The following is a 25,652-nucleotide window of genomic DNA, read 5'->3' as shown; positions in this document are numbered from 1 at the left end:
GTTTGGAATTAACATATACACACTACTGTATATAAAATAGGTAACCAACAATAGATATCTACTGTGTAGCACAGGGAACTAACTATACTCAATATTTTGTAATAACCTATAATGGAAAAGAATCTAAAAAAGAATCACATTTTTATATATATAACTGAATCACTTTGCTGTACACCTGAAACTAACACAACATTGTAAATCAACTATACTTCAATAATAAAAAAGAAAAAGAATACAGACTTTAGCATCAAACACTGGATTCAAATTTCAATCTTTCTTACTAGTTTATAAGCTCAGTTATCTATTCTATCCCCAAATCTCAGGTCTCTCATTTGTGACACAATGAGAACATTTGTGAAACAGTAGCAATACCAGAGTATTCCAAGAATTAAATGAGGTGATTAATGTAAAGTGATAAGGATGATGACAGGCAAAATGTAAGTAGTAGTTGTTGTTGCTATTTTTTATTTGCTTCCTCCCTTAGCCTGAAAACATGCTTTGGATGAAAAACATTCTTTGACCCTGAATGCTCTTTATTCTACTAATTCTTTCTAATGCAAATGTCTCAGACTTCAGTTCTATCTTCACTTCATCATTTATTTTTATCCTCACACCACTAGCTTCTATTGGTTTCTATTTTGACTTCTCCAAAGAAACTGCTTTCCAAAAGGTCTTCATGATCTCCTACCTGACAAATGAAATGGATGTTTCCAGGCCTTATCTGTCTGGACCTCTCACCTGCATTGAAATCTACAGCATCTTGTTCCTTCTTGAAACTGTCCTTTCTTGCATCCTCCAACCATGTCTTCCCCTCATTTTCTTCTGACCTCTATTCTTTCTGCCTCCTTCATTGGAGTCTCTTTTTCCAGAATTTCATCCCTAACCCTTTCTATACTTTACCTCTGAATGATTTCATTTACTTTCTTGAAAATTGTAAACAAATTTTTATTTCCAACCCTGACCTCTCCCTCATGCTTCAGACTCATTTATTCAACAAGTGTTGATACAAGTGTTACGTAGTCGATGACAAAAACTTAGAAAACATGGAAAATGAAAATTAACAAAATCATCCATATTCTCCTTCAAAAACTTACTAATATTTCAGTGTCTGTCACTTACTAGCTAAAAAAAACCTAGTTACTTTATCCATAAAAACAGAGATAATTATGATTCTAAACTCATAGGATAGCATAAATATACAAAAAGCATCTGAAAGTGCCCACCACACAGTAAGTCCTATATGGATGTTTGCTGCTATTATTATTACTTTTTTTTCAAATTTTAAAAGTGCACACTCCTATGGACTGAATATTTGTGTCCCACCAAAATTTATATGTTAAAGCCTAATTTCCAATGCAATGGTATTTGAAGGTGGAGCCTTGGAGTTACAGTAAGTAGGTAATGAGAGTAGAGCCCTAATGAATCAGATTAGTGCCCTTACAATATACACTAATATGTATAAAATGGGTAACTAAGGAGAACCTGCTATATAAAAAAATAAATTAAATAAAATAAAAAAGAAGAGACATGAGAAAGATGATATCTTTGCTCACTGCCATGTGAGACAAAGGAAGCAAGCTCTCATCAGACATGGGATCTGTCAGCACATTGATCTTGGACTTCCTAGCCTTCATAACTGTGAGAAATAAATGTTTGTTCTTGAAGCCACCCAGTCTCTGGTAACTTGTTATAGCAGCCTGAATTGACTAAGGCACCCATACTCATAAATAGTTTTGTATAATTTCTTCCCATTCAGCAAAATACATATGAATATATTTTTGATTTATTTTTACAGTAGGTCCTTGCTGTTTATCTGTTTTTAAATATAGCAGTGTGTACATGTCAATCCCAAACTCCCAATCTATCCCTCCCCCCCCATCCTTCCCCTCGGTAACCATAAATTCATTCTCTAATTCTGTGCATCTGTTTCTGTTTTGTAAATAAGTTCATTTGTATCATTTTTTTTACATTCCGCATATAAGTGATATCATATGATATTTGTGTCTCTCTGACTTACTTCACGTAGTAAGATAAAATATATAAAATACATGTGAATATTTTTAATGTAAATAAATATTTTAATGTAAATAAATATCCTTTGTTATACAGCAGATGTGATCAGTAGTTTTTTTCAGCTGCTTAATGAATTATGTTTACAGTTGCCTCAAACTTCCATTAATTTATTCAGGGTTGTATATAATTCCCAGAATGCCAACTGAAACTCAACATTTCCATGTCTCATTTCCTGAAATAATGTTGGAATGCAAATGAAAGTAATGTTTTTACAGTGATGTTTTGAATCTCTCTATAAGACAAACAAAAACAAACCAATCCCAAACTTTAAAATGTTCCTCTTAGTTTGTTAAAAAACCCTCCTGTGGCCCAATTCTGAGCAGATAACTATTTAACAGGGCATTAAGACACTGAAGTTGACAGCTGAATGTGCTGTTTAATAGTCTATCATAGAGATTTTATAGAAAGCAATCCCTAGTTGTCGGGCATTTAGTTTGTTTTCAAGTTCTCACTAGAGAATTTGCAATCAACATTCTTTTAGATACATACCTGTGCTCATTTATGATTACCTCCTTAGTTGTAAAATTACCAAAAGAAAATAACACAAAAATTTGAAAGTGTTTCCTTTCCAACTGTGAATTTGTGTACTTAAAAGGTTGTCCCATATTTAACTCACATAAGTGGTATATAAGAAAGTTTGCTTCCTCATATAAGCAAACTTATACCTCTTATATAAGTGGTATATAAGAAAGTTTGCTGATAAACATTAACATTCTTTTTCATCCTTGCCAATCCAATGAGCTATAAATAATTCATCTTTTTAAAATTTGTATTTCCCAAAGGTATATTCAGAGAACAAAAATAAATAATTCACTCTTAATGTTTGGTATTGAACTTTGTCCTTTTAAAATTTAAGCATTAAAGATTATGATTTTAATGATTGTTATTTCTTCTGATAAATATTATTTCTCTTTTAACTGACTATGTGAGTCACAAATGTGCAGGAAAAAAAGAAAGTACACGTTTTTCTTCTATTAAATTTGAATGTGTATTAATTTTGTATTCTGTATGGTAGGTTTTTTCAAAATATTGTCTTTGATTCTGTATTGAATATTCGCCCTGAGGACTTTGGTCTACTGATTGAAAGTTTTAATCCCTCTAATAGAATTATGATGCATACACCAAATAGAAAGAACATTCAGGGAGAATCTCAGAAGTCCATACTCTTCTCAAGACTGAGGCCTCCACTGAGGATTTCCAGAAGTATAGCATAGCATTCCATCACTTCTCACTAAGTACTGATAACCCCACATCTATATATCAGTGAAATCCCATCAGTTCTACCTTCAAAATATACCCAGAATCCAGTAACTTCTCATCATATCCATTTCACTGCCTAGCTCACTGGTTTATTGCAAAGGATTCCTAATTGCTCTCCTAGCTTCTGTCCTTGCCCCTCTAGTCTCTTGTCAATAGCAACTATCAACCGTCTCGAAAACTGTTAGAACATAGCAGATCACAGCCCCCTCTGCTCAGAGCCCATCAGGCTGCCCATCTCAGTTGAAGTAAGAGCAGAAGTCATCAGAGGGGCTTAAAGGTACTGTTTAAGCTCCACCAGACACACACCCATTACCTCTCAGACATTTCCTATCTGACCCTAGCTCCCACAGTTCCCGCCACACTACTTTCCCTTCTGTCTCTCAATCATGTCAGCGAGATTCCTGCCTGACACAGCTGCACTTAACTCTCTCTTCAGTCTGAAGTGTTCTTTCTGCAGAGGCTCTTCCTAACTGAAGGTACAACCCTTTCTCATTATGCTCTTTGTTCTCATTTGTTTAATTTCCCCCCCACAATTCTTATCATCATATGACATAACATATATATTACTTATTTTGTTTCTTGTCCATCACTCCCATTAGAACGTAGGTCTAGCAGGACAGAGATGTTTGTTTATTGTTTGCTTTGTTCACTGTTGTATTCATAGCATGTGCCTGGCATTAACACTTGAATGAATAAATATCTGAATTTCTGCTATTTTCCTGTAATAATATTATTTTGGATGGATATACCACTAGCCCTAAACATCCCAAGTTTAATTTTAAATGGCTTTTCATTGAATTCTGATATTTAATTAGCTTCAGTTTACATTTATTAAATGTTTTTATATGCTGACATAGACTGTCATATCATAAAGCTCTGCTGACATTTATTAACATTACTGTTCTTGACAACATTTTTACAGGAATATGACTGTATCAACCAGAGAGTTTGTAAACATTATCATCATTTTGAAGTCAAATTTTACCAAGTTCTTCAGTTAAATATTTTATAGACTTCTGACATTTGGTAGAGCTAGTCACTCCTCGCAGCTGTAATGTGCTGTAGCTCAAAACATATCCATGATAGTTTTCCTTGACATAACTGCATTTACAAAGTACTCTGCACTGGTAAACTTTTGACAATATTTATGGAATAGAGTTGACTCTTGCATGTGGCTGTGCCCTTGTAAGATTCACTTGGGTGTTAAATTTAGCAAAATAATGAAGACTTGGACCAAATACACAGAAAATATTATCCAGCACTCATATTCAGAAAGCAAACCAAAAGCCTAGTAGTTCTAAGTTTGTATGCGGTAACCCTGTGGTCTGTAAGAATCTTAGCCTCCTAAAAATGTATTTTCAAATGCATGCTAGGCAAAACCAATAAATGAGAACTAATGAATGTACTTAGGATTGCTGTGACTGCCTGTTGTCCTTGATGACCTTGTACTCCCAGTTACAGCATCTTATTCAGATTCTCGCGAAAACAAAATGAACATCTTTATTTTGTTTTGCCACCCTCCGTTAAGTCACTAAAATGTAGCCATTTCATGATCATAAAGGAATGTACAAAAGCGAACATTTTATTGTGAAAATGAACTTTCTCGCATACTAATAGCTTTAACTTTATGTTCAATTTAAAGTGTTTTTATCACTTAAATAATTGCTTACAAAATAGGAATCAGAAATAATATGTAAGATATGGCTTTAGGAAGTTAGAATGACTAAATATTTTTGTTTACTTATAATTTGAATCTTATTGTCTGGTAAAAATATTTAAGCAAAGATTTTAAAAGGTAAGTTTAGTGCAACGTTTTCTAAATCTTTGTTGCTCCATAAAATCCTTCTGCAGGAGCCCTTTTAACAATGTTTTCATTGCATATCCCTGTGACGAGCTTTTCTTCTCTCCATGCAACTCAGATATTTTTGCTTTTATAGCACCTAGATTGTTTATTCCTCCCCTGATGTTCCTCAGTTTTGTTTTCCTGTCCTGGTGTTTTGATACCTTTTTAATAACAGCCTCCATACCTTTTGCCTTTTTTAACTTGTAGTCGTTTCTAATATTCGTATATGTTCTATAAAAATAGCGAGGCTTTTCCAAGGACAGTGATAGTCATTAATTCTGCATATATCGCAGTGGAATGTGTCATCCCCAAGCAAAATATAAGCTCACACTGTGCATAAAGACAGTGTTTGTTTGCTTCAGCCAGGAGCACAGTTTATGGGGAAAAAATTTTTAAACAGGTCACTAAGAAATATTCTCATTCTCTCGTTAATGTCTTTGAGCCACATATGTGAGTAGAATCGTAAGGAATTTCCAGTGACTCATGCCTAGTTTTGGCCATCCCCTCATTCTGTGAAGTCGTGCATATTGAAACCTCTAAACAGCCCTTAGTAAAGCCTTGACAGTAGAGCTTGTTGCTTGCACCTATCAAAAATGTCAGATGCTTTTTTCCAAACTCTATCACTAGCAAACAATATTGAATACTTACTAAATATGGGAATTAGCTACAAAATCTGCAAGTTGCAGTGTTGTAACTCAACTAAGCAATTAGCGTGAGATATTTTTAAGTGACTGAATACAAATTCAGGATTATCAAGTTATTATCTAATAACCCAACAAGTGATGTGAATAAATCCTTGCTAATATGAAAATTATCAACCACTGAAACACTCTTCTGTAAGCAGGTCTATGGATCCTCATGCTAATGCACTTAGATTGATAAACTACAGGCATTCTGTGAAAGCTTCATTTATTCCAGTTGCTGAGGATTGTGTTTAGAGAATCTGTCATCCAAATGATCAGCAAATCGAAGTCTGCAATTTGTTTTCATTTAATAGGCGGACAGGTTTTCACCAGTTTAGATTCAGTCCTATTAATACTCTTTGAAACTAATTGCTGGGAAATGAATTTTAAAGGCAGGATTTTATAATTTCTCTTTTTCTTCTTCCTGTCCCTATAATAGAAGACAGAAAGCCACCTGTACACACTTTTAAAATATATGTTAAATAGGCACAGGCCATAATCTCCTGTCTGTATGGTTGCAAAGGACCCTTAGTCCTCACTCTGCCACAATCCATTCTACACTCTTCTCTCAAAATTACTTTCTGATTATGCTATTTCCCTTCCACAAAGCTCCAGTTCCCTGCCAAATAAGACAGTAACCTTAATATGGTTTCAACACCCTCCATTATCTACTCCTACTTAACATAATTTTCTTTATTTTTGTTGATATTGCAATATAACACCCATACAGAAAAAAGTTTAAATCATTAATTGATTAAAAGTAAAGTAATATCCAAGTAACCACTGCCCAGAACAAAAACACCAGAATATCGTCATTACCGCAAGAGCCGTCTTTGCTTGTGTATCTTTCTGATCGTACCCTCTCCAGCATCCCAGGGCCAACCACACAGAGCTGATTACTTCCTTGATTTTCTTTATAGTGTCTCCACTATGTACCCTTAAATACATAGTTATTTTACCTGTTCTTGAATGTTACAAAAATGGAACCAAACTGTTTTCTTGGAGTATTGCTTTTTTCACTCAACATGATTCTTGTAAACGTTCATTTGTATTACTGTGTATCGCTCTGCTTTCTTCAATTTTAAGCTGTTTAATATTCCATTACATCAATATACCACAATATATTTACTTTTCCATGTTGACAGACATTTGGATTTTTAGATTATTTCCAGATTTGGGCTATTACAGACAATGCTGCTATAAATGTTCTTGGGCATATATTTTGGTGCCCAAGATTCTCTAGTGTTCACACCCAAGGAGTGAAATTGCTAGGACATAGCTATCCATATCTTCATACTAGATAAATGTGTATGTAACTCTCAAAACCAGGCAAAATTAACTGCATATAAGGATTTTCAATCTCTACTAGATATGTAAAATGTTTTTCAAAGTGGTTGTACAAATTTAAACATCCAGCAAAGGTCATGATAGCTCCTATTTCCTCATATCCTTCGCAGTATTTGTATTACCATACTACATTTCTTTCTGCTTCTCATCTCTTACCCCTTCTTTTTGGATTTTCTATTTGTTTATTCCTTTGTACCCTGGATATTAGTTCTGACCTATAACAGGTCACTAATTCTCTCTTCATCTGTTTCTAATCTGCTGATAAACTTAGATAGTTGTTAACTTTGGTCATTGTCTTTTCTAATTCTTACATTTCTGTTTAGTTCTTTTCAAATTCTACAATGATACTTCCTTTAGTTTCCAATTTTCTGCCAAAAAAGTTTTCCCCTTATTTCCTTAAAAATAGTAAACATAGTTTTTATAATATGCATCTGAAAATTTTAGTAACTGAGTCCTTGAAAGATCTGTTTCTGTTACATATTACTTCTGCTGGTTCTATATATGAAATATAACTTCCTGTTACATGGTATCTTTGACTTTTACTGTGGACATTGTATTCAACCAGTCGTTTGAAGGGATAATGTAAGACCTAAAATGAAAATACTTCCTAGAGGATTACGGGTTTTTTATTTTTCCTTCCTGTCAGGAATCTGGAGTCTATCAGTCTCACACCACCTTCAACTGCATTAAAATATGAAACAAATTATGGCATTTTAGATTTTGATCCATACATTGAAAATTTTGAGGTCCAAAAATATAATATTGAAGTAAGTTGAGTTATGATGATGCCTCCTCTCTGTAACTTACTGTGTGACTTTGAGTTGAAACTTTTGTTTCTAGTTTTTCTTATCTGTTAAAATAGTACATGGCTTGTAATCCCCAAAATGGTGATTTTCCTTTTTTTACAGTTTCCTTTCTATTTCTCTTATATTCTGTTTGTACCAGTTATGCTGCAGGTTGCTTGAGTTTTGCTTTATGTTTTTTGAGTACATAGATTTTCCAATACTAGGTTATGATTATTTTGAAAGTGGTGTCCATGACTTTTTACCATATTTCTCACTATATTGAGTGTAGTAATTTGATGCAGTAACTGCTTAATGCATGTTAAATGGATAAGTCAATGAATGAATAAATTTTGGAAATAGGTGCATTGATAAAACTGATTAAACCAAGCTCAGTATTGCCGTAGAGAAGGAACAAGTATCTTTTCTATTATAGGTCCCAGAGCTTCAGTCTAATTTCTGTTGCTATGTTTACCTGTCCAATATATTGTTTTATTGTCCTCATAAAACACAAGTGGTCTGAGGTAGGATTTATGCATAGTGATCCAAATGTGTAATAGAGCTTAAAAACAAAGTTTAAAAACATTAGTCTAGAAGAGAAGTGATAAGATGTAATAAAAGTTTAGTTAGGATGTACAATTTAAAAAGCATGTTCATCAATAATTCATCAACAGTCTTTAAAACAATCTTTAGTATAACCATTTTTATTCTGTAACTCTAATCATTTGTAGCTGATGTTGCTAGAAGCAGATTTTGACAACAAACTTTTGAAAGGGATCCATTTGCCTGGGGATTTACTTATAAAGTTGGAATTAAAAAGTCATTTCTAGGGGGAAATTCAGCATATTAAGCAAATATAACATAATCTAACATATTAAACAATTGTTCTAAAGATAATCAAAATGAAAAAGAATCACTATTTCATATGAAAGTATACATTTGGATATTATTTTTGCCACATAGAGCAGTTAGCTCTGCATTATAATTAATTAGTCTTCTTAATTTTTTAAGTGTCACCTTAAAGAGTGGTTTTGCATATCCTGGTGATTAAATTGCTGCTGTACCTAAGAGATTTGTTAGATTTTAAAGACCATGGATAAATAAAGAATACATATGGTCCAAAATTATTGGTAGAGGAACCAGTCAAATAATAAGATTTTTCATGAAGCGTCTTTCCATTGGTTTGTCAGTGGATAGATGTTCAAAATATAGAAATGAATGAAATATGTGTAAGGAAATAATTACATGCTCTCTGTTGCCAGCATGTACAACATGATATAAACAATCAATGCCCAATTAATTCTAGAATTTCCTGATCTTATTTACATGCTCTCTGAATATGATCTTTATTTTGGAATTTCTTTAACCCATTTTGAATCTAATAACTTCATGACCCACTTCAGAGTATTTGCGCAATGCATAGTCATTAGCTAGGTCTGTATTTTGTCCAGACAACCAAATGGACAGAAGCAAATTTTGCCATATTAGCGGGAAGTTTATATTTGGAATCAAGAAGATGTTCTGTATTTTATATATTGTATTAAAGGATTTGTTGAATTTTTACTTTTCACTCATTTGATATCATTTAGATTAAAGTCAGTATTGTTAGAAATTTTCATTCATTCTCAAAACCTCTCATCTATTGATATATCAATCTGTCATTATTCATTAGCATCAAATGCTGCTAAAACAGGAAAAAATATCAGGAGCTTAACAACAAGAAATTGAAATTTTAAATTTTTCTTATATTCTAGAACCCAAGAGAGTCAGTCAGTCTTCTATAGCATTTCAAGTGCCAAGGACATAGACTTCTTCTGTCTTATTTCTCTATTATGCGTGATCTAAGATAGTTTCCAGAGCTTCCAGCCAATACGTGTTCATAAGTAGAAAGGACAGAAGGACAGTTGCACAAAGCACCCTGCCTACATCACATTTGTCAGAATTGGTCACATGGTTTCATCTTGCCTGAAGGGAGACTGTGGATTGTCTTTATTCTCAGTAGTGCTAAAATGAAAATAGATACATATAATTAATGACAGAGGAGAACACTACTGGGGAGGAAACAGCAGTCACATCCTTCATCTAACTATTTATTTACTGATTTATTTTACTATAAAATAAGATATAAATGGTTAAACAAGACCAATTTTTTTAAAAAAATAATACCAGTAGCTTAGAAAACTAAGATTTTTTAAAAAATTACAAATAACACAATATCAACATAGTTATAGATGAGCATCATAATCTCCTGGGTATCCAAAGTGAAATGGGATAGCTAAATAATTATTTACATTTTCATTATTTTAAAAAAGGCATTACTGAAGCAAAATGAAGCTCTCTTGGCTCTGAACAATTTAAAAATTTATCTCATGGGAAAACTGAATGTTATGGTGGACAATATTCCTATAATAGACGTAGTGATTTTATAAGGCGCTTACTTAGTGTCTTTGAGTAAGAGCTAAAAGCAAAGTATTATTTTACCACTCAATGAAGGCTGTTTTGTGAGTCCCTAAGGAAAAATGATCCAAAGCTAAAATCCTTGGGTATTCTGGCTTAGACCCAGGATAGATTTTAACCTGCCCACAGGACTGGGTGTATATACATACTATGGATGTAAATATTACTGTTGTTGAAAGATTCCTGAACAAGTTTAGGAAATTAAGAAATAGATTATCTAATTTTCTGTAGTCTGCCAGCATGTGTCAAACCAATTTACCGCTCTTAACACCAGGTGTTCTAAAAAGTGAAAGGGCACTATTTGTTAACTGTAAGAGGACAACAATGCAAAAAGATGAAAGAGGTGGAAATTGAAACCAATTTGCTGAATTTACTAAATTACACAAATTACCCAAAAAGTAAGTGAATTTCTCATAACAGTAGTAAAGAAATTACTTTTGCAATGAAATGTGTGTTTATATCCAAGTTTCAAAATTCCTTAGCAAATAACTCCCAGTAAATGTGATGTTATAAATTTTAGCTAAATTATATGTTCTTAGAAGTTTTTGATCTTTTCAAAAAATTCTATGTAGTTTATATCTGTTAAAATATTATTTTACATATTTTGACATAAATAAACAATAACTGCCTGAGGAGAGAAACAAATTCATGATCTCCTAAATATGATTTTATTATTGATGAATCTTAGGTTGGTCCTGAGACGGCAAGAAACATGAATTCATGGTTCCTGAAGTTTTATAATCACTTTCATCTAATTTTTGATATGGTGGTAATAAAATGAGAGCTGATAAGAAACTGGGTGATTAAACATTGTTTGATAAAGTGATGCATTAATAACACATAAGTTATATTTCTAAGTTATTCTCACACAGTGTAAAACCAATTTTTAGACTGTTTGTAAGCAAAACTCTTTGAAGAATTAATGTTTGCTTTAAGAGAGCAATATCGATTGACATCAAGGATTTCTCTTATTTCCATGTAGGAAGAACCTTTTGTAATGGTCTCTGAAAATGTCCTGGGTAAGCCAAAGAAATACCAAGGCTTCTCCATTGATGTTTTGGATGCCTTATCTAACTACCTGGGTTTTAACTATGAAATTTATGTTGCACCGGATCACAAGTATGGAAGCCCACAAGAAGATGGGACATGGAATGGCTTGGTGGGAGAACTAGTGTTTAAGGTAAGCATTTATTTGTTTGCTTGTTTGTTTGTTTATCACATATCTAAAGGTTGACTATAACCCTTGGAAGCTAATTTCATGTAAAATAAGTGTAAGGCAAAGCATTAGGTGGCGGTGTTGAATCAAATCTCACCAATACTATTTCATGAACTTTGTGGAAAGAAAAACTGATGACAATATAAAGCTAAATTTTACAATATTTCCTATAATAGAAAACTATTTCTCTATTACTTTGTCTCCACTTCTGTCAGTCGTTGCTTCATTTTTTGGAAGCTCTATTATTAGGAGCATACACATTTTTAATCATCATGTCTTCCTGATGAGTTGTTGAATAGTCATGTTTAGGTCTATAATTTACTATTTGATTTCTGTGTATCTCATTTTTTCCCTCTGTTCCTTCTTTTCTTGCCTTCCTTTGGGTTAATTGAATTTTTTTAGTGTTTGATTTTATTTCCCTCTTAGCTTTTTAGCTGTATTTCTCTGTAGTTTTGTTTGTCTATGGTTAGTCTAGAGATAGTAATGTGCATTCTTAACATCACATTCTATGTAGATTAATATCATACCCCATCGCATTAAAAAAAGTAATAAACATATAGCAATATAATTCCATTTCTATGTACTATATCCTTTGTGTTATTATGATCATGTATTTATATTTATGAACTCCAAAGTAAAATGTCATAGTTTTTGATTTAAACAATCAGTTGACTTTCAAAGATATAAAGAGGGGGGGAAAAGACAGTTTCTGATATTTAACTATTTATCTATTTACTATTTCTGTGTTTTTTTATTCCTTTCTACATATCTGAGCTTCTGGCTGGTATCATTTAGTTCAGCCTGAAGAACTTCCTTTACAATATCTTGAAGTCCAGTCCTACAAGTGGCATATACTCTCAACTTTAGTTTATCTTAAAATTTCTTTGTTTATCCTCAGTTTTAATATTATTAGCAAATAACAAACTCTGAGTTGACAGGTTTATTTTTCCTAGATACTTTTTGTCTTAGTGTTTTCAAGTGACACTGCTGATTCTGATTTATGTTTGACAAGAGCACTGCGAGTCTCAGAACACAGTCACTTATAATCAAAATATATTTTTCCTCATACTTTTTTATTATCTAAGAAGAAAATTATAGATGAAATATTATTATTCCTAAAATCAAGGCTGGTGATTTTAAAGCAAGAGCAACTTTTATTTCAAAAATAAAATTATTATTCAACAATTTTTCATACAATAATAAATGTTTTTATTATTTCACAGTATAATTGATACATAACATTATATTAGTTTCAGGCGTACAACTTAATGATTTGATATACGTATATATTGCAAAATGATTGCCACAGTAAGTCTAGTTAAACATTCATTACCATACATAAAGTTTTTTTTTAATGTTCATGACTTTAAATATGCCATTCTATTGTCTTTCGCCAAATATTGTTTCTGATGAGAAGTTAGCCATCATTTGTACTTTTGCTCCTTTTTTATAGTGTAGGGGTGGCCGTTTTTTAATTCTCTTTTCATTTTTGATGTTCAGCTATGATTTTCTTTGTATTTATCTCTGTTAGGGGTTCACTGAGCTTCTGGGATATGTTTCACTAAGTTAAATAAATCTTGACAATTATTTATACAAATATTTTTTTCCACCCTCTTCTCTTTCTCCTCTGTACTTGAGGCTCAGAAAACATTCAAGTTAGACCTTATTAATGTTGTCGTCTTGTTTATTTCATCATAATATTTTACTCTCTGATCTTTAGATTGGATAATTTATCGTGATCTATTTTCAGGTTATTGATTCTTTCTTTGCCATCTCCAATTTCTGTTAAGTTCATTCGGTAACTTTTTTATTCTAGGTAGCTAGAATCATTCTTACGCATGTATTGGTTAGGAGTCAACCAAGGATTTGAGGGAAGTTTATCCATAGATTTTGGGGCTTATTTCTCTGTGGCTCTCTCCTTTATGTGAGTCCTTTTTTGATATCTGCACAGTCTGGCTGCCTCAAACACCATCCTCTGATGCATTAAGCTAATAAGACTCTGACTTTCTGCTTGAGCTCTAGCTACCTGTTGTTGCCTACCTGAGGTGAGTCCTCAGTGAATGAGCCATATAAAAGTAGATCTCACCCAAAGCAGTTACCATCTGTCAAGGGTGGAGTACTTTTCAATTTATGTCTGCTTTCAGCTGATACGCAATCTGTTCAATGTGTGTTTTTTAAAAATTGCATCCAGAATTTACAATTGTTATTCTTTGTTGGGTTAACTGTACAGTAGAAGCTAACACAACATTGTAAGGCAACTATACTCCAATAAAAATTAATTTAAAAAAAAAGAAAAGAAAACAAACTTATGGTAACCAAAGAGGAGAGGTGGGGGGGAGGAATAAATTAGGAGGTTGGGATTAACATATACACACTACTATGTATAAAATAAATAATCAACAAGGACTTTCTGTATAGCACAGGGAACTCTAGTCAATATTATATAATAACCTATATGGGAAGAGAATCTGAAAAAGAATGGATATATGTATATATATAACTGAATTACTTTGCTGTCCACCTGAAACTAACACAACATTGTAAATCAACTATACCCCAATATAAAATAAAAATTAAATTAAAAAAATGAAAGCAACAGGAAGATAACATTTTCAGAAGGAATGGGCAGTCCCTGTATTCTATTACTAATAGAGATGCATGCTCTAATTTTCAGCAACTTAAAATGTCAATTCAAGTATGCAAGTAGTAATGCAGTAAAATATCATAAAGTAATTTAGATTATCCAACAAGAATCATCATTAAAATGTTGCCAGGATTATTGACCCCTGTAAAGCAAAATAACACTGTTGCAATGGCATAATAATGTCATGACAGAGTTCCAGAAAAGTGAGCTTATTATTGTTATATATATTTTACTAGTGTAGACATTTTTCATGAATCTAAGTATATTTAAAATAGCAGTAAATATTGCCATTGAATACCTCTATACATGACGTAAGACTTCTAAAATTAACAAGACTGTCTGCCTTCTTAAGGGGAAACCAAAATTAAAAGAACGTTTTCTAGAGTATTTGTCATGATGATTATGGAAAAACACATTAAAAACGAGTCAGAGAGGGAACATGGGAAGTATCAGAGGCTTAAAAATAATGGAATAAGTTACATGGAAACTATCAATAGCTGCATGTATACAAAATTTTAAATCATCAATAAATCAAAAACAATAATAACTAAATTAAATTACAAATGACACGCTGGAAAATATTTGCAAAAGTATGATGCATTGTTAGCCTCACTGCTTCACTGCTTCACCTACATGAAGAAGGATAAAATCCATAAGAAAATACTAAGATCCCCATAGGTAAAGCTGTAAAAGATACGAACTAGACTTTCAAAAGAAGAAACTGATAGATAATAGAAATCTAAAAGGAAATCTAGTGTAGTGGAGTAGGGCAATTAATAAAGTAAAAAACTAAAGTAAGTTGATGAAATATGAAAGTTTAGTGCTTTTATAAGGAAAGAGCTAAAACTTCATGTTATATTACTTGGAATTCTTTTATATGCTGTGTTTTAAAATAAAAAATAGAATATCATTGGAATTAGAAGCACATATTTCAGTCAGCAATATACTTGACAGCAGTGACAAGAAAGGTACCATAGGAAATGAAAAAAAACATAGCTTGAAATGGACCAAATAATAATTATTAGCACTTATGTAGAGCTTACTATTGCCGAAGCACTCACACAACCCTGTGAGGTAGGTAGTACTATTATCCCAATAGTGTGGATGATGAAACTGAACTGAACCCAAATAAGCAATTATAGTTAGGGAGCTAAAGAGTTAGGGAGCTAAAGTAACTTGCCCACGGTCACTTAGCCAAGTTGTGGAGAATTCATGATTCAAACCCGGGCAGTGTGAACCCAGAGTCCAAGTGCTCATCCCCCTTAACCAGTTAACAGAGAGGAACAGAGTTCTAGTGTAAGTTTGGTCTTAAAAGCATTTTAATAAACCAAATTACAGACAGTGAGGAAAATAATACTCAGAAACAGTTCACCGCAGGTTTTAAGACCTGCAAATTCAAAGAAGGTTCAGATGGAGTTTGGTTGAATATGAATCGAGGATAAAAAAATAAGGTTACATAGAGAAGGATTGGGGGAGTGACAAAAAACATTTGCATCTTTCAACTTCTCAAAAAATCTCACTTTTTATCTCAAAAACCTGTTCTTCTTTTCCTTTTTTTAAAAAAAAAATTAAAGCTCCTTAGAAAGGCATCCATTGTTTTCTGAAGTCTACGTCTCAATCCCTACATTTTGTCACACTCCATATAGATCGCATTGAGCTTCAATCTGCTTTGCCTGGCCTCACTCACTGCATCTTCCTATATTTTCAACCCCAGCTAAACTCATCCTTTGTCCCATAAGGCTTTCAAACTATTCCCATTTTTTGATAATTCTGTCTTCTGGGTACATCTATTTCACTTTTCAAATGACCCTTTGTCGGGGGGAAAGTATATATATATATAGAGAGAGAGAGAGAGAGACTGACCTCTTCCCTTTTCTTTCCATAGTCCCTCTTTTGGAACCAGAGGGCTGAGGTTGTGTTTACTTTATTTTGTGTGCCAGGCAGAATGCCCTATATTCATCCTTTCATTCCCCATGTGTTTCTGAATGCATGGTATGTTCTGGGCACTGTGCCTAGCATCACAGATACAAAGGAATGGAAGACATCATTCCTGCCTTCAGAGATCTCACAGTGTACAAGGAAGACAAATGTGCAAATAAATCATTAAAACACAGTGTGATCAATGCCATGGGGTAATGCATACAGGGTGCCTTGGCAACCAGAGGGTGGAGTGGCAGCCTCTGCCTGAGGAGTTGAAAAGATTTCACATAAGAGGAGAAATTTGAGCTAGGTCTTGAGGATGAGTAGGAGTGTGAGAAGCAACAGTAGGGATAATTATAAAAGCATGCTTGCCATGCTAAAGAGTTTGGACTTTATCACTTAGCCAGTGAAAATTATAAAAGGTTTTTACATAAGAGAAAAGTGGGATTTAATTTATGTTTAAGAAAGATAACTGAGGTAAGGCCAAGGATGCATTGGAGTGAAGAAGGGAAAAGACAAATGTCTTTTTCAACAATCTAGAGAGGAAAAAAGGGTGTCTAAACTTAACAGCAATAGGCGATTAGCCCCCAAAACTGATTTTGAGACAGCAATCAATATTCCAAGAAAAAATGACTAGAACTAGAATTTTTTCCAAGAAAAAATGACTAGAAGTTGGAGGAGAAGAGAAAGGACATGTTGAGATTTAGTGAGAAATTTAGCAGAGGGCCATGAGCAGATGGACACTCAATGACAGAGTTAGGGAATGTAGAAGAACAGATTAGAAAAGAGCAACAGAGATACAGAGCTTGGCTCTAGACATTTTAATTTTAGGATGGCCGAAGAACATCCAGATGGAATTGTCTAGAAACAATTAGTAAATGCACCTGGAACCCATGTGGATGATGTCTAGAGCTAAAAAAAAAAAGAAAAAAAAAGTTTAAGAAACATAGGTCTTCCTCTTTCTAGAAGATGATTGTCTTTCCGTGTAGTGCAATGCGCCACTACAAGTTTTTTCGTTCCAAGTCTTTGGACTTCATAACATTGAAATTGTTTTTCGTCATTTCCAACATCCCATAAATATTTGTCAAGGACAAAGAAAAGGAATGTGGATCTTTATTCTTCTCATATAAATAACTTTGTACACATGACTTCCGGCTTTCATATATAAAGGAGAAGAAACTAGCTCGCTTGTATGGCAGCTCCAAAACTAAAAGATTGTTGCACATATAAGGGGGTTGAATATATTTTGTAAAACTCTGATGCGTTAGTATTTCTGTGCTGGTCTAAAGATTAGTTTTTACTTATATTAATTAAAGATACAGAAACTATATATTCAATCATGTTAAATGGGACACAACTTGGGGATTTTCCTCAATCTTATTTTTCATCAGCTTCTCACACTCATATAATATGCTGCTCAAATTTTTTGTGTGTGCAATATGAACATTTGAACATTTCAGTCAAGTACTGAGCCAGAAAAGGTAATTGAAGTTTTTAGAAAACTTATGTGCTTAGAAAATATTTTGTTTTCTTGAAATATTAATAATTTATAGCTGGAAAAATAGGATCAAGACTTGATCACTGGTTTGTAAATTTAGGAAGCGTTTGATTAACAATTTGATGAAAGCATTTAGTGGGTACAGGAATAGTTTAAATACTTGAGATTAAAGGCTTTCCACAAACCCCTTTCTAAGAAAGTTTAGCTTAGAAATCTTAGAACGCTTTCTAAGGAAGTTGAGAGCTGTGGTACCTGTTTTGATCAGAAAGGTAGTTTCTCTTTGCTCTAGTAGTTTTATGATTTGTACTGGTTTTTTTTGTTTCTGTTGTCATTTGTTTAAAAAAAATGTTAAAATTGTAGGGGGCTTCCCTGGTGGCGCAGTAGTTGAGAGTCCGCCTGCATCGCAGGGGACGCGGGTTCGTGCCCCGGTCTAGGAAGATCCCACATGCCGCGGAGCGCCTGGGCCCCGTGAGCCGTGGCCGCTGAACCTTCCCGTCCGGAGCCTGTGCTCTGCAACGGGAGAGGCCACAGCAGTGAGAGGCCCGCGTACCGAGGAAAAAAAAAAAAAAGTTAAAATTGTAAATCACGTCTAATCATAGTGAACTGTTAAACTTCTACTGTATCTTTATTTTAAGGAAAAATGAGAATAAAATTATCTTGTTGGTCCTAAAAAAAAAAAAGAGAAAGAAAAAGAAATATAGGTATTCCTCTCACCTCCATTATAAAAACTAAATTGGGAGTATTGAAGTAACATGAAGATCATGCACAAAATGGTACGTGAGCCTGGACAAGGAGAACTGGTGTTATTACTTTTGCTTCAAAGAAAGACAGAAAACGCTGGAGGGAAGAGAGAGCTCACTTGGGAGGAGGGTTTAGAGGACCTGAGAAGGTGGTGAGCTGACCTCTTTCCCATCCTCACTGGAGAGGAGTGGCAGGGGCAGTCCGGAAGGCATCAGGCATAAAGATAGGCCCATAGAGTTGGATGTATCTGTGTTACAAGAACAAGCTGCGGGAGACACAATGGTTAACACCATTCTCATCTCAATTTTTTAAGAAGTCAGGGTTGGGATGATTCCTTTGGCCTAGAGAAGACAGAAGTGGTTAGCTAGGACAAGGGCCAGAAGCTGCCTCTTGAACAAGCCACCCCCTGGATCAGGAGAAGGCAGTGTTTGAGGAGCCAGGCTTGTGGATGAAAAGGGTCCTCAGTTGGATGCCTGAAGATCATCAAGTATGCCCCACAGTTACACACACACGAACCCATATATATTTCCATTATATCTTTCCATGACTGTAAACCAGCTTGAAAATATCTGTATCCACCAATGAAACTTCACTCACCAGAGAATTGCTCCCCCCACACACCTGCCCCGTGATAAATGCTAACAAGTCTTTCGAAACAAAAAGGTAGTTTTTCAAAGGGAATCAATGAAATGTGTAAAGGGAAAAAGAAGTCCTCATAGAGACTTTAAATTAGACACTAAGATTTTAATTCTTTAAATTAGATTGAACAAGCATTAATGGACTAATTGAATTTCCCAGAGTATGTCAGCTGTAGTCGGGCAAGAAGTTGAAAAAGTACATGTGGTCATAAGAATGCATGTTTGTATGTCTGAATAGTGAGTGTTCAAAAATAATCCACTGGATATACATATTGGATGGAGCTGGATCACAGATGTGGGAAGTAACACAAACTGTGTGTATGTAAGAAGAGAAAAAAAATGACCCAAAATATTTGTTGTTGATAAGGAAAGAATTTAACACTAATGAAGGAGAAGGATGAAAAGAGATCTGTGAAAGGAAATAAATTATGTAGATGCAAATGACTTAGTGAACGGTTGTAGAAGCAGTTTTCTAAATTTGCAGGTGATATTGAATTGGCAGACATTGCAAACAGTAAGGAGCAATTCAATCAGATAAAGGACTTGAATCATTAAGTACTTGGTCTAATAGATGGCAAGCACAGATAAGTGGTGAATAATAAGTCTTGAATCAAAGCTAAAGAACAGTGAGTGAATATTTGCCAAAGGGAATGATGTTGTCCAGGAATGGCTTTAAGGTTTAAAGAAACTTACAGGCTAGGACAAACAAAAATTCAGTAAAATATGTGTAGAATTAAAAAGATTTGGTGGGCTATAGGATATAAATTAAGAGACTACTGCATCAATCAAAGCCAAGGTGATACAAAGACTGGTGCTATGATAAGAAAATCTCATAACTTGAGGATATATAAATCCTGAAATCCACTGTTGGCTATTGAAATGCCATCTATTACCTAGATTTTCATCTATCTGCGGTCATGGTTTGGGGATAAAATTAAAGAGGAAGATAACTTCCAGGCATAAAAGAGAGTGCAGATTTGTGTGAGACCATTCTAAGTAACTTTTAAAGAGCATTTCAACCATGAGATTCTATATGATTCTATGGACATAATCTTAGGGAATTGTTTAGATTGATCGGTCATTTTTATTTAGGATGCTTATTCCATAAAATAATGGTCTATGTTAGTCTGGAAATTATAAACATAGAGAAATATACCACAAATGAAAGAGGATAATAATTTATATGGTCTAGGAAGGTAATTGACATGATAGAGAATGCATTCCTTCTTTCCCTGTGTTTTTGCAAAGTTGAGAACTTTATTAAATAAGTTTAACTTCAATATTGAAGAGAAATAGAAAACATCCTTTACACAACATTGAAGCCATATTTGGAATCTTTAGACAGTCACTCACATGAATGTACCAACCCCATTTGAGGAATTTGTTTTAAATTCATATACTAATATCAGAATGTTTATTTCACTCTGATATAGAAAGTAGAGGCATGTCTTGAAAGGTATTTCTGTGTTTACTCTTGACTGCCATTTGGATACTTCAGATTTTAATTGTTTTAAGTCTTAATGATTCTGAGTTTTCTCTTTGTAATTTGTATAAATTTGTGTAATTTTATAGTGACAGGCTTTAAAATAAGTAAAGATTTCCCTGATTAAAAAACAAGCAGGGCTTCCCTGGTGGCGCAGTGGTTAAGAATCCGCCTGCCATTTCAGGGGACACAGGTTCGAGCCCTGGTCCAGGAAGATCCCACAAGCCGCGGAGCAGCTAAGCCCGTGCTCCACAATTACTGAGCCTGTGCTCTAGAGCCCATGTGCCACAACTACTGATCCCCCGTGCCACAACTACTGAAGTCTGCGCGCCTAGAGACCGTGCTCCGCAACAAGAGAAGCCACCACAATGCGAAGCCCGGGCACCGCAACAAAGAGTAGTCCCGGCTCTCAGCGACTAGAGAAAACCTGTGCGCAGCAACAAAGACCCAAAGCAGCCAAAAATAAATAAATTAAATAAATAAATTTTAAAAAAACAACGAGCAAACACCCAAGCACCTCACAAGACTCAACTGTATCAAGGGAGGAGGTGACTGCAGAGGCTCCAGATACATGTGTGAGGACATCTAATGTATCTCTTACTCATTTTATATTTCACTTAATGCCACACAGCATTGCTAGGAGAACAGCCTTTACAGATTCACTTCTCATAGAGACAAACTGTTTCTGGGAGCTAGTTCTTTCTCATTTACAGAGAACTTACATTTGCCCCCCTGCAGAGGTCTGAAAACATCTTTAATAGCAGTCTTAAGTGAATTCTAGAATGATTGAAAAGGTTACTGTAATGAAAATAAAAATTCACTCAATTTTGGTCATTATCCTTGGTGTGCATTTTACTGAAATGTGGATTTACAGTTTGGGCATTTCAGGCAGTGATTGCTTCCATATGCTCTGTTCACAAGCAGCCTGAAGATGACTTTTCAGAAAGTTAAAAAAAGTCTCTACATGACTGAAAAACTCTTTCTGATGGCCCTTTTATTTGAAGATGGTAGCATTCCTCTTGGGAATTGTAGAAATGCTATTATTTTTAAATCCCTTTTAATGCTGCAGGATAATACCTGAACCACTGCAATTTATGAATAACCTGTAGCTTGCTTCCCACTCGACATTCAACAAGCATTTATTGGGGCCTAATGTGTAGCTGGCATTGTAGGGAATACATAAAATATAAAACACAGAGTTCTTGTTCTCTAAAAGCTAAGCAGGAAGGAGGAGAGAGAGAGATCCAACACATATCCAACACTTTTCTTACTATCTACACTTCAGCTTCTGATGAACTTATCCAGTGTCAAGGATTTAATTGTCATCTATAAGTAGACAACTTTTAATTTGTTTCTTCAGCCCAGACATCTCGTCTGAATTGCAGACTTACAGTTCTTGCTACTACTCAGCATTTCCTCTTAGATGCCTAGTGGGCACTTCAAATGTAACATGTTCAAAACTGAATTCCTGATTTCACCACCACCCTGTCACAGTGTATGGCAACTCTAATCTTCAAGTTACTCAGTCCAAAACCTTTGAGTTACCCTTGACTTCTTTTTTCTCTGTTTTACGTCATACACGGTGCATCAACTGTGTGTGTGTGTGTGTGTGTGTGTGTGTGTGGTACGCGGGCCTCTCCCTGTTGCAGCCTCTCGTGTTGCGGAGCACAGGCTCCGGACGCACAGGCTCAGCGGCCATGGCTCACGGGCCCAGCCGCTCCGCGGCATGTGGGATCTTCCCGGACCGGGGCATGAACCCGTGTCCCCTGCATCGGCAGGCGGACTCTCAACGATTGCGCCACCAGGGAAGCCCCATGTATCAACAATTTTTTCTGGCTATAAATTTGAAATATATCCTAAATATGATCACTTCTTACACGTCACTACTAACCACTGGTGCAAACCACTGTTTCATCTCCTTAGGACTACTTCCATGGCCTCTTAACTACCCACCAGGCTACAGCTTTTTCCTTCTGTAATCGTTTTCAATAGAGCAGTGAAAGTGATTATTTTAAAATGTCAGTCAGATCATACCACCCTCTCGCTAAAACCCTGCAGTGCTTTTCCACATTATTCAATGTGAGAATTATTCAGATTCTTAGAGTTGCCTATAATGCCTTCTGTGCTTATTCATACACATATACATGCACCATCATGTCTGTTAATCTCTTCCTTCTAACTACTTCCCCAGTATGCGTATTGCTTAGGGTCAAATCGGAAGTCAGAAAAATAAGAGTAAGAATTTAAAACTATATACATGCCAAAAGAAAAAGAAAAATGGAGCTATGAATAATTGCTGGGTAAGTAATTAGGAGAAAGAAATAATGCAGAAACCATGAAAGCAAGAGTGTGTCAGATGTAGCAAGTAGAGTATGGTGGGCATGGCCAACTCCACAATTTGTTCACCTATAACCTTTGGCAAGCTACTCACTTTCTCTGAACCTCAGATTGTCCTCTCTACAAACAGGATAGTGATACCCTTGTACAGGGTTGTACGTAGAGAAATATACCTAGCATATGTGGAGGTTCAACTCACCCAGGTGAGCCAAAAACGTTAAAATCTAAACTACTAAAGTCAGAGGACCTGGCTGATAGCTTGATATGGAAAACACCTGTAAAGTCAATGACTTCCTCACAATGACAGAGACTTCTTCAAGCAGTAGACAGCCTTGAAATCTAATTCTTTCCTTCCAAAATTTAGGGTTATATAAAAACACCTATTCCTCTTACCACATAGCAAAGAGCAAGTAAGTCAACAGACCTGTTTTGGAAATCTACTGTGAGCAAAGCAGTGTGAAAAATATTTAGGGGGATAGAACACTATGAACATAAAGCTCCTGCCTCAAGAAGTTTATAACTAAGAAGATAAAATAGATATTTATGGTATAAGTACTATATGAGAGCTGCAGAAAAACAGAGAGATGAGGGGTAAGGCTCCGGGGGAGGGGCAATGTCATGAACTCAGGTAAAAATTATATATACACACATATATATGTGCATATATACGCTATGTATACAGATATATAGAAACAGAGAGGGAGACTTGTGAAAAGTAAACTCTTTCTAGAGGGACTTTAAAATTATATCATTATGTGAATGTGCATGGTGTGGGCAGGGTTTTGAGAGAGAGAGTTAGAAGTGATGCATGTGGTTTCTGGGAAGAGGCTTAGAAATAAGACTAATAATGACAACATAAACACTAAACTAATAATATTGTTGTCACTATGGTGTTGTCAGAGGCAAAACATCTGTTGCAATAATGAAAAGTATTAATTTCTAGAAATAGTGTGGTGAGCTCCAAGAAACAGGTTTTGATTGAATATAATCCAAATTGCAAGATCAAAATCTATTGCTTATAAGGGGCAAGAAAAAGGAAACGTTCTAAAAATTCTTCAAGGAAGAATGATTAAATTTATCAGAGTACCGTCATAATCATAATCATATTGCGTACCTACCATCTGCTATTTATGTGCTGAAAATTCAAAGGTGACAAAAATAACTGTTGCTTTAAATTCTGTGCACACTTTAGAAAGATTGAATAGCTCTGTGTGTGTGTTACTCAAAGATATTATATAATATTATTTAAAGTTTGATCAAATATTGGAAAAAATATATAGGCATATGTATCGATATATGTAAAAGTAGAAAAGAATCTGGAAGGACATGCATCAATCTTGAAACAGTGGTTATACGTGAAGGTGTGGAAAAGACTGCTGATTGTCCTTAAATATCTGTTCCCTCCTTTCTTAGTAACATAGCTCCTGAATTATAGCCAAATACTGACTGTCCACCATGTACATTTCTTGGCTTCTCTCCTGATGTATGGTCATGTGACTAAGTTCTAACCAATGAGAAGTGTCAGTCATGTGACTAAGTTTTAACCAATGAGAAGTGTCATGAGAATTAAAAAGAAGTGTCATTAGAACCTTCTGGAAATGTTCTTAAAGGGAGGACTTTTGTTCTTACTCTGATCCTCCTCTTTCCTCCTTGCTGGAATGTCAGTAGAATGGCTGTAGCTTAAACAGCCATCTTAAACCATGAGTTGGAAGCTTTGTACTGAGCAGGGCAGAACAAGAGAATATGAGCTGATTTCTAACTCTGGAAGCTTTATCAGCCCGGGACTGTCAGCCGTGAGACTCCTTCTATATTGACATTTAATCCAGTGATATTTTGAGCATTTCTTTCATTTGTAAGAAGAAAATAGGATGGTTTTATATAATTTGACCCTTTAAAATCTAAGATATATTTGTATATTGCTTTTACAGTTTAATGTTTAAATTTACTTTTCATCTTAGTTTTGCTTTTCTTTGTTTTATAGATGGAAAACTTACTAGCCAGTGCTGAAATGTATGTTTTTCTGTTATGTTTTGTTTTCACATTGGCCTATCTTCCATGTTGAGCTAAATGGACTCATATGATTTAATTACCTGACAAATTTACAGTTAGAAAATTTCTTTTCTCACATTTTTAACAGCTAAAACTTGGAAAATGTTTAACTTGCAAATAAGTACCTTACACTGATATTCACCGACTTCTCATGTTTGAGCCCTGCCAAAAATATTTCTCTTCTTATGTCTCTACTGAGTCTGGAAGACATTTTTACAAGTTATTCCACTACTGAAATTTTAGGAATTTTTGAGACTTCTCTCCACTTAAGATGTTGAATCAAGCATAAGCATCTACCTCTTCCTTTTTAGACCTCAAATGACATAACCATACAACCATAGAGGAAAATTTAATATATTACTCTAAATTAAGGTAGGGTGCCTTCCATGAACCAGAGTTGTCAGATTTCAGGAAAGCACACTCCTAAGAAATTGTAGCTTTATCAGAGGACCCCAGAAAAATTTCATTAATTATCAAATTGGATGTAAGTATCTCATTCCAACAGAGATAATATTGGAGTCCCAAACGAGATTGCAAGTCTATGGGTGAGAAGAGAGGGCAGGGAAGGCATAAGTGATTTCATAAGAAAGAAGAAAAGGAAGCAGAGAACATGCATGAAGAGAGCCAAAATAACCTTCAGAAAGAGAAAGTTTAATACCAAGTGTTAATGTGCAGAACACA

General features: G+C 34.6%; 1 protein-coding gene across 3 annotated transcripts in view; it reads left to right on the top strand.

The window, feature by feature from the left end:
* GRID2 (glutamate ionotropic receptor delta type subunit 2) overlaps nucleotides 1-25,652 on the top strand; it is a 1,390,615-nt gene that overhangs the window by 1,038,635 nt on the left and 326,328 nt on the right. For all 3 annotated transcript variants that reach the window (XM_060299788.1, XM_060299787.1, XM_030865662.2), the window contains one exon: nucleotides 11,428-11,625. In XM_060299788.1, coding sequence (XP_060155771.1) covers nucleotides 11,428-11,625 — 198 coding nt within the window. The remainder of the gene's footprint in view (nucleotides 1-11,427; nucleotides 11,626-25,652) is intronic.

The sequence above is a fragment of the Globicephala melas genome, chromosome 5 (genome assembly GCF_963455315.2).
Source record: "Globicephala melas chromosome 5, mGloMel1.2, whole genome shotgun sequence".
NCBI lineage: Eukaryota > Metazoa > Chordata > Mammalia > Artiodactyla > Delphinidae > Globicephala > Globicephala melas.
Note: the sequence above shows the minus strand (reverse complement) of the source record. Positions and strands in the feature narration are given on the sequence as shown.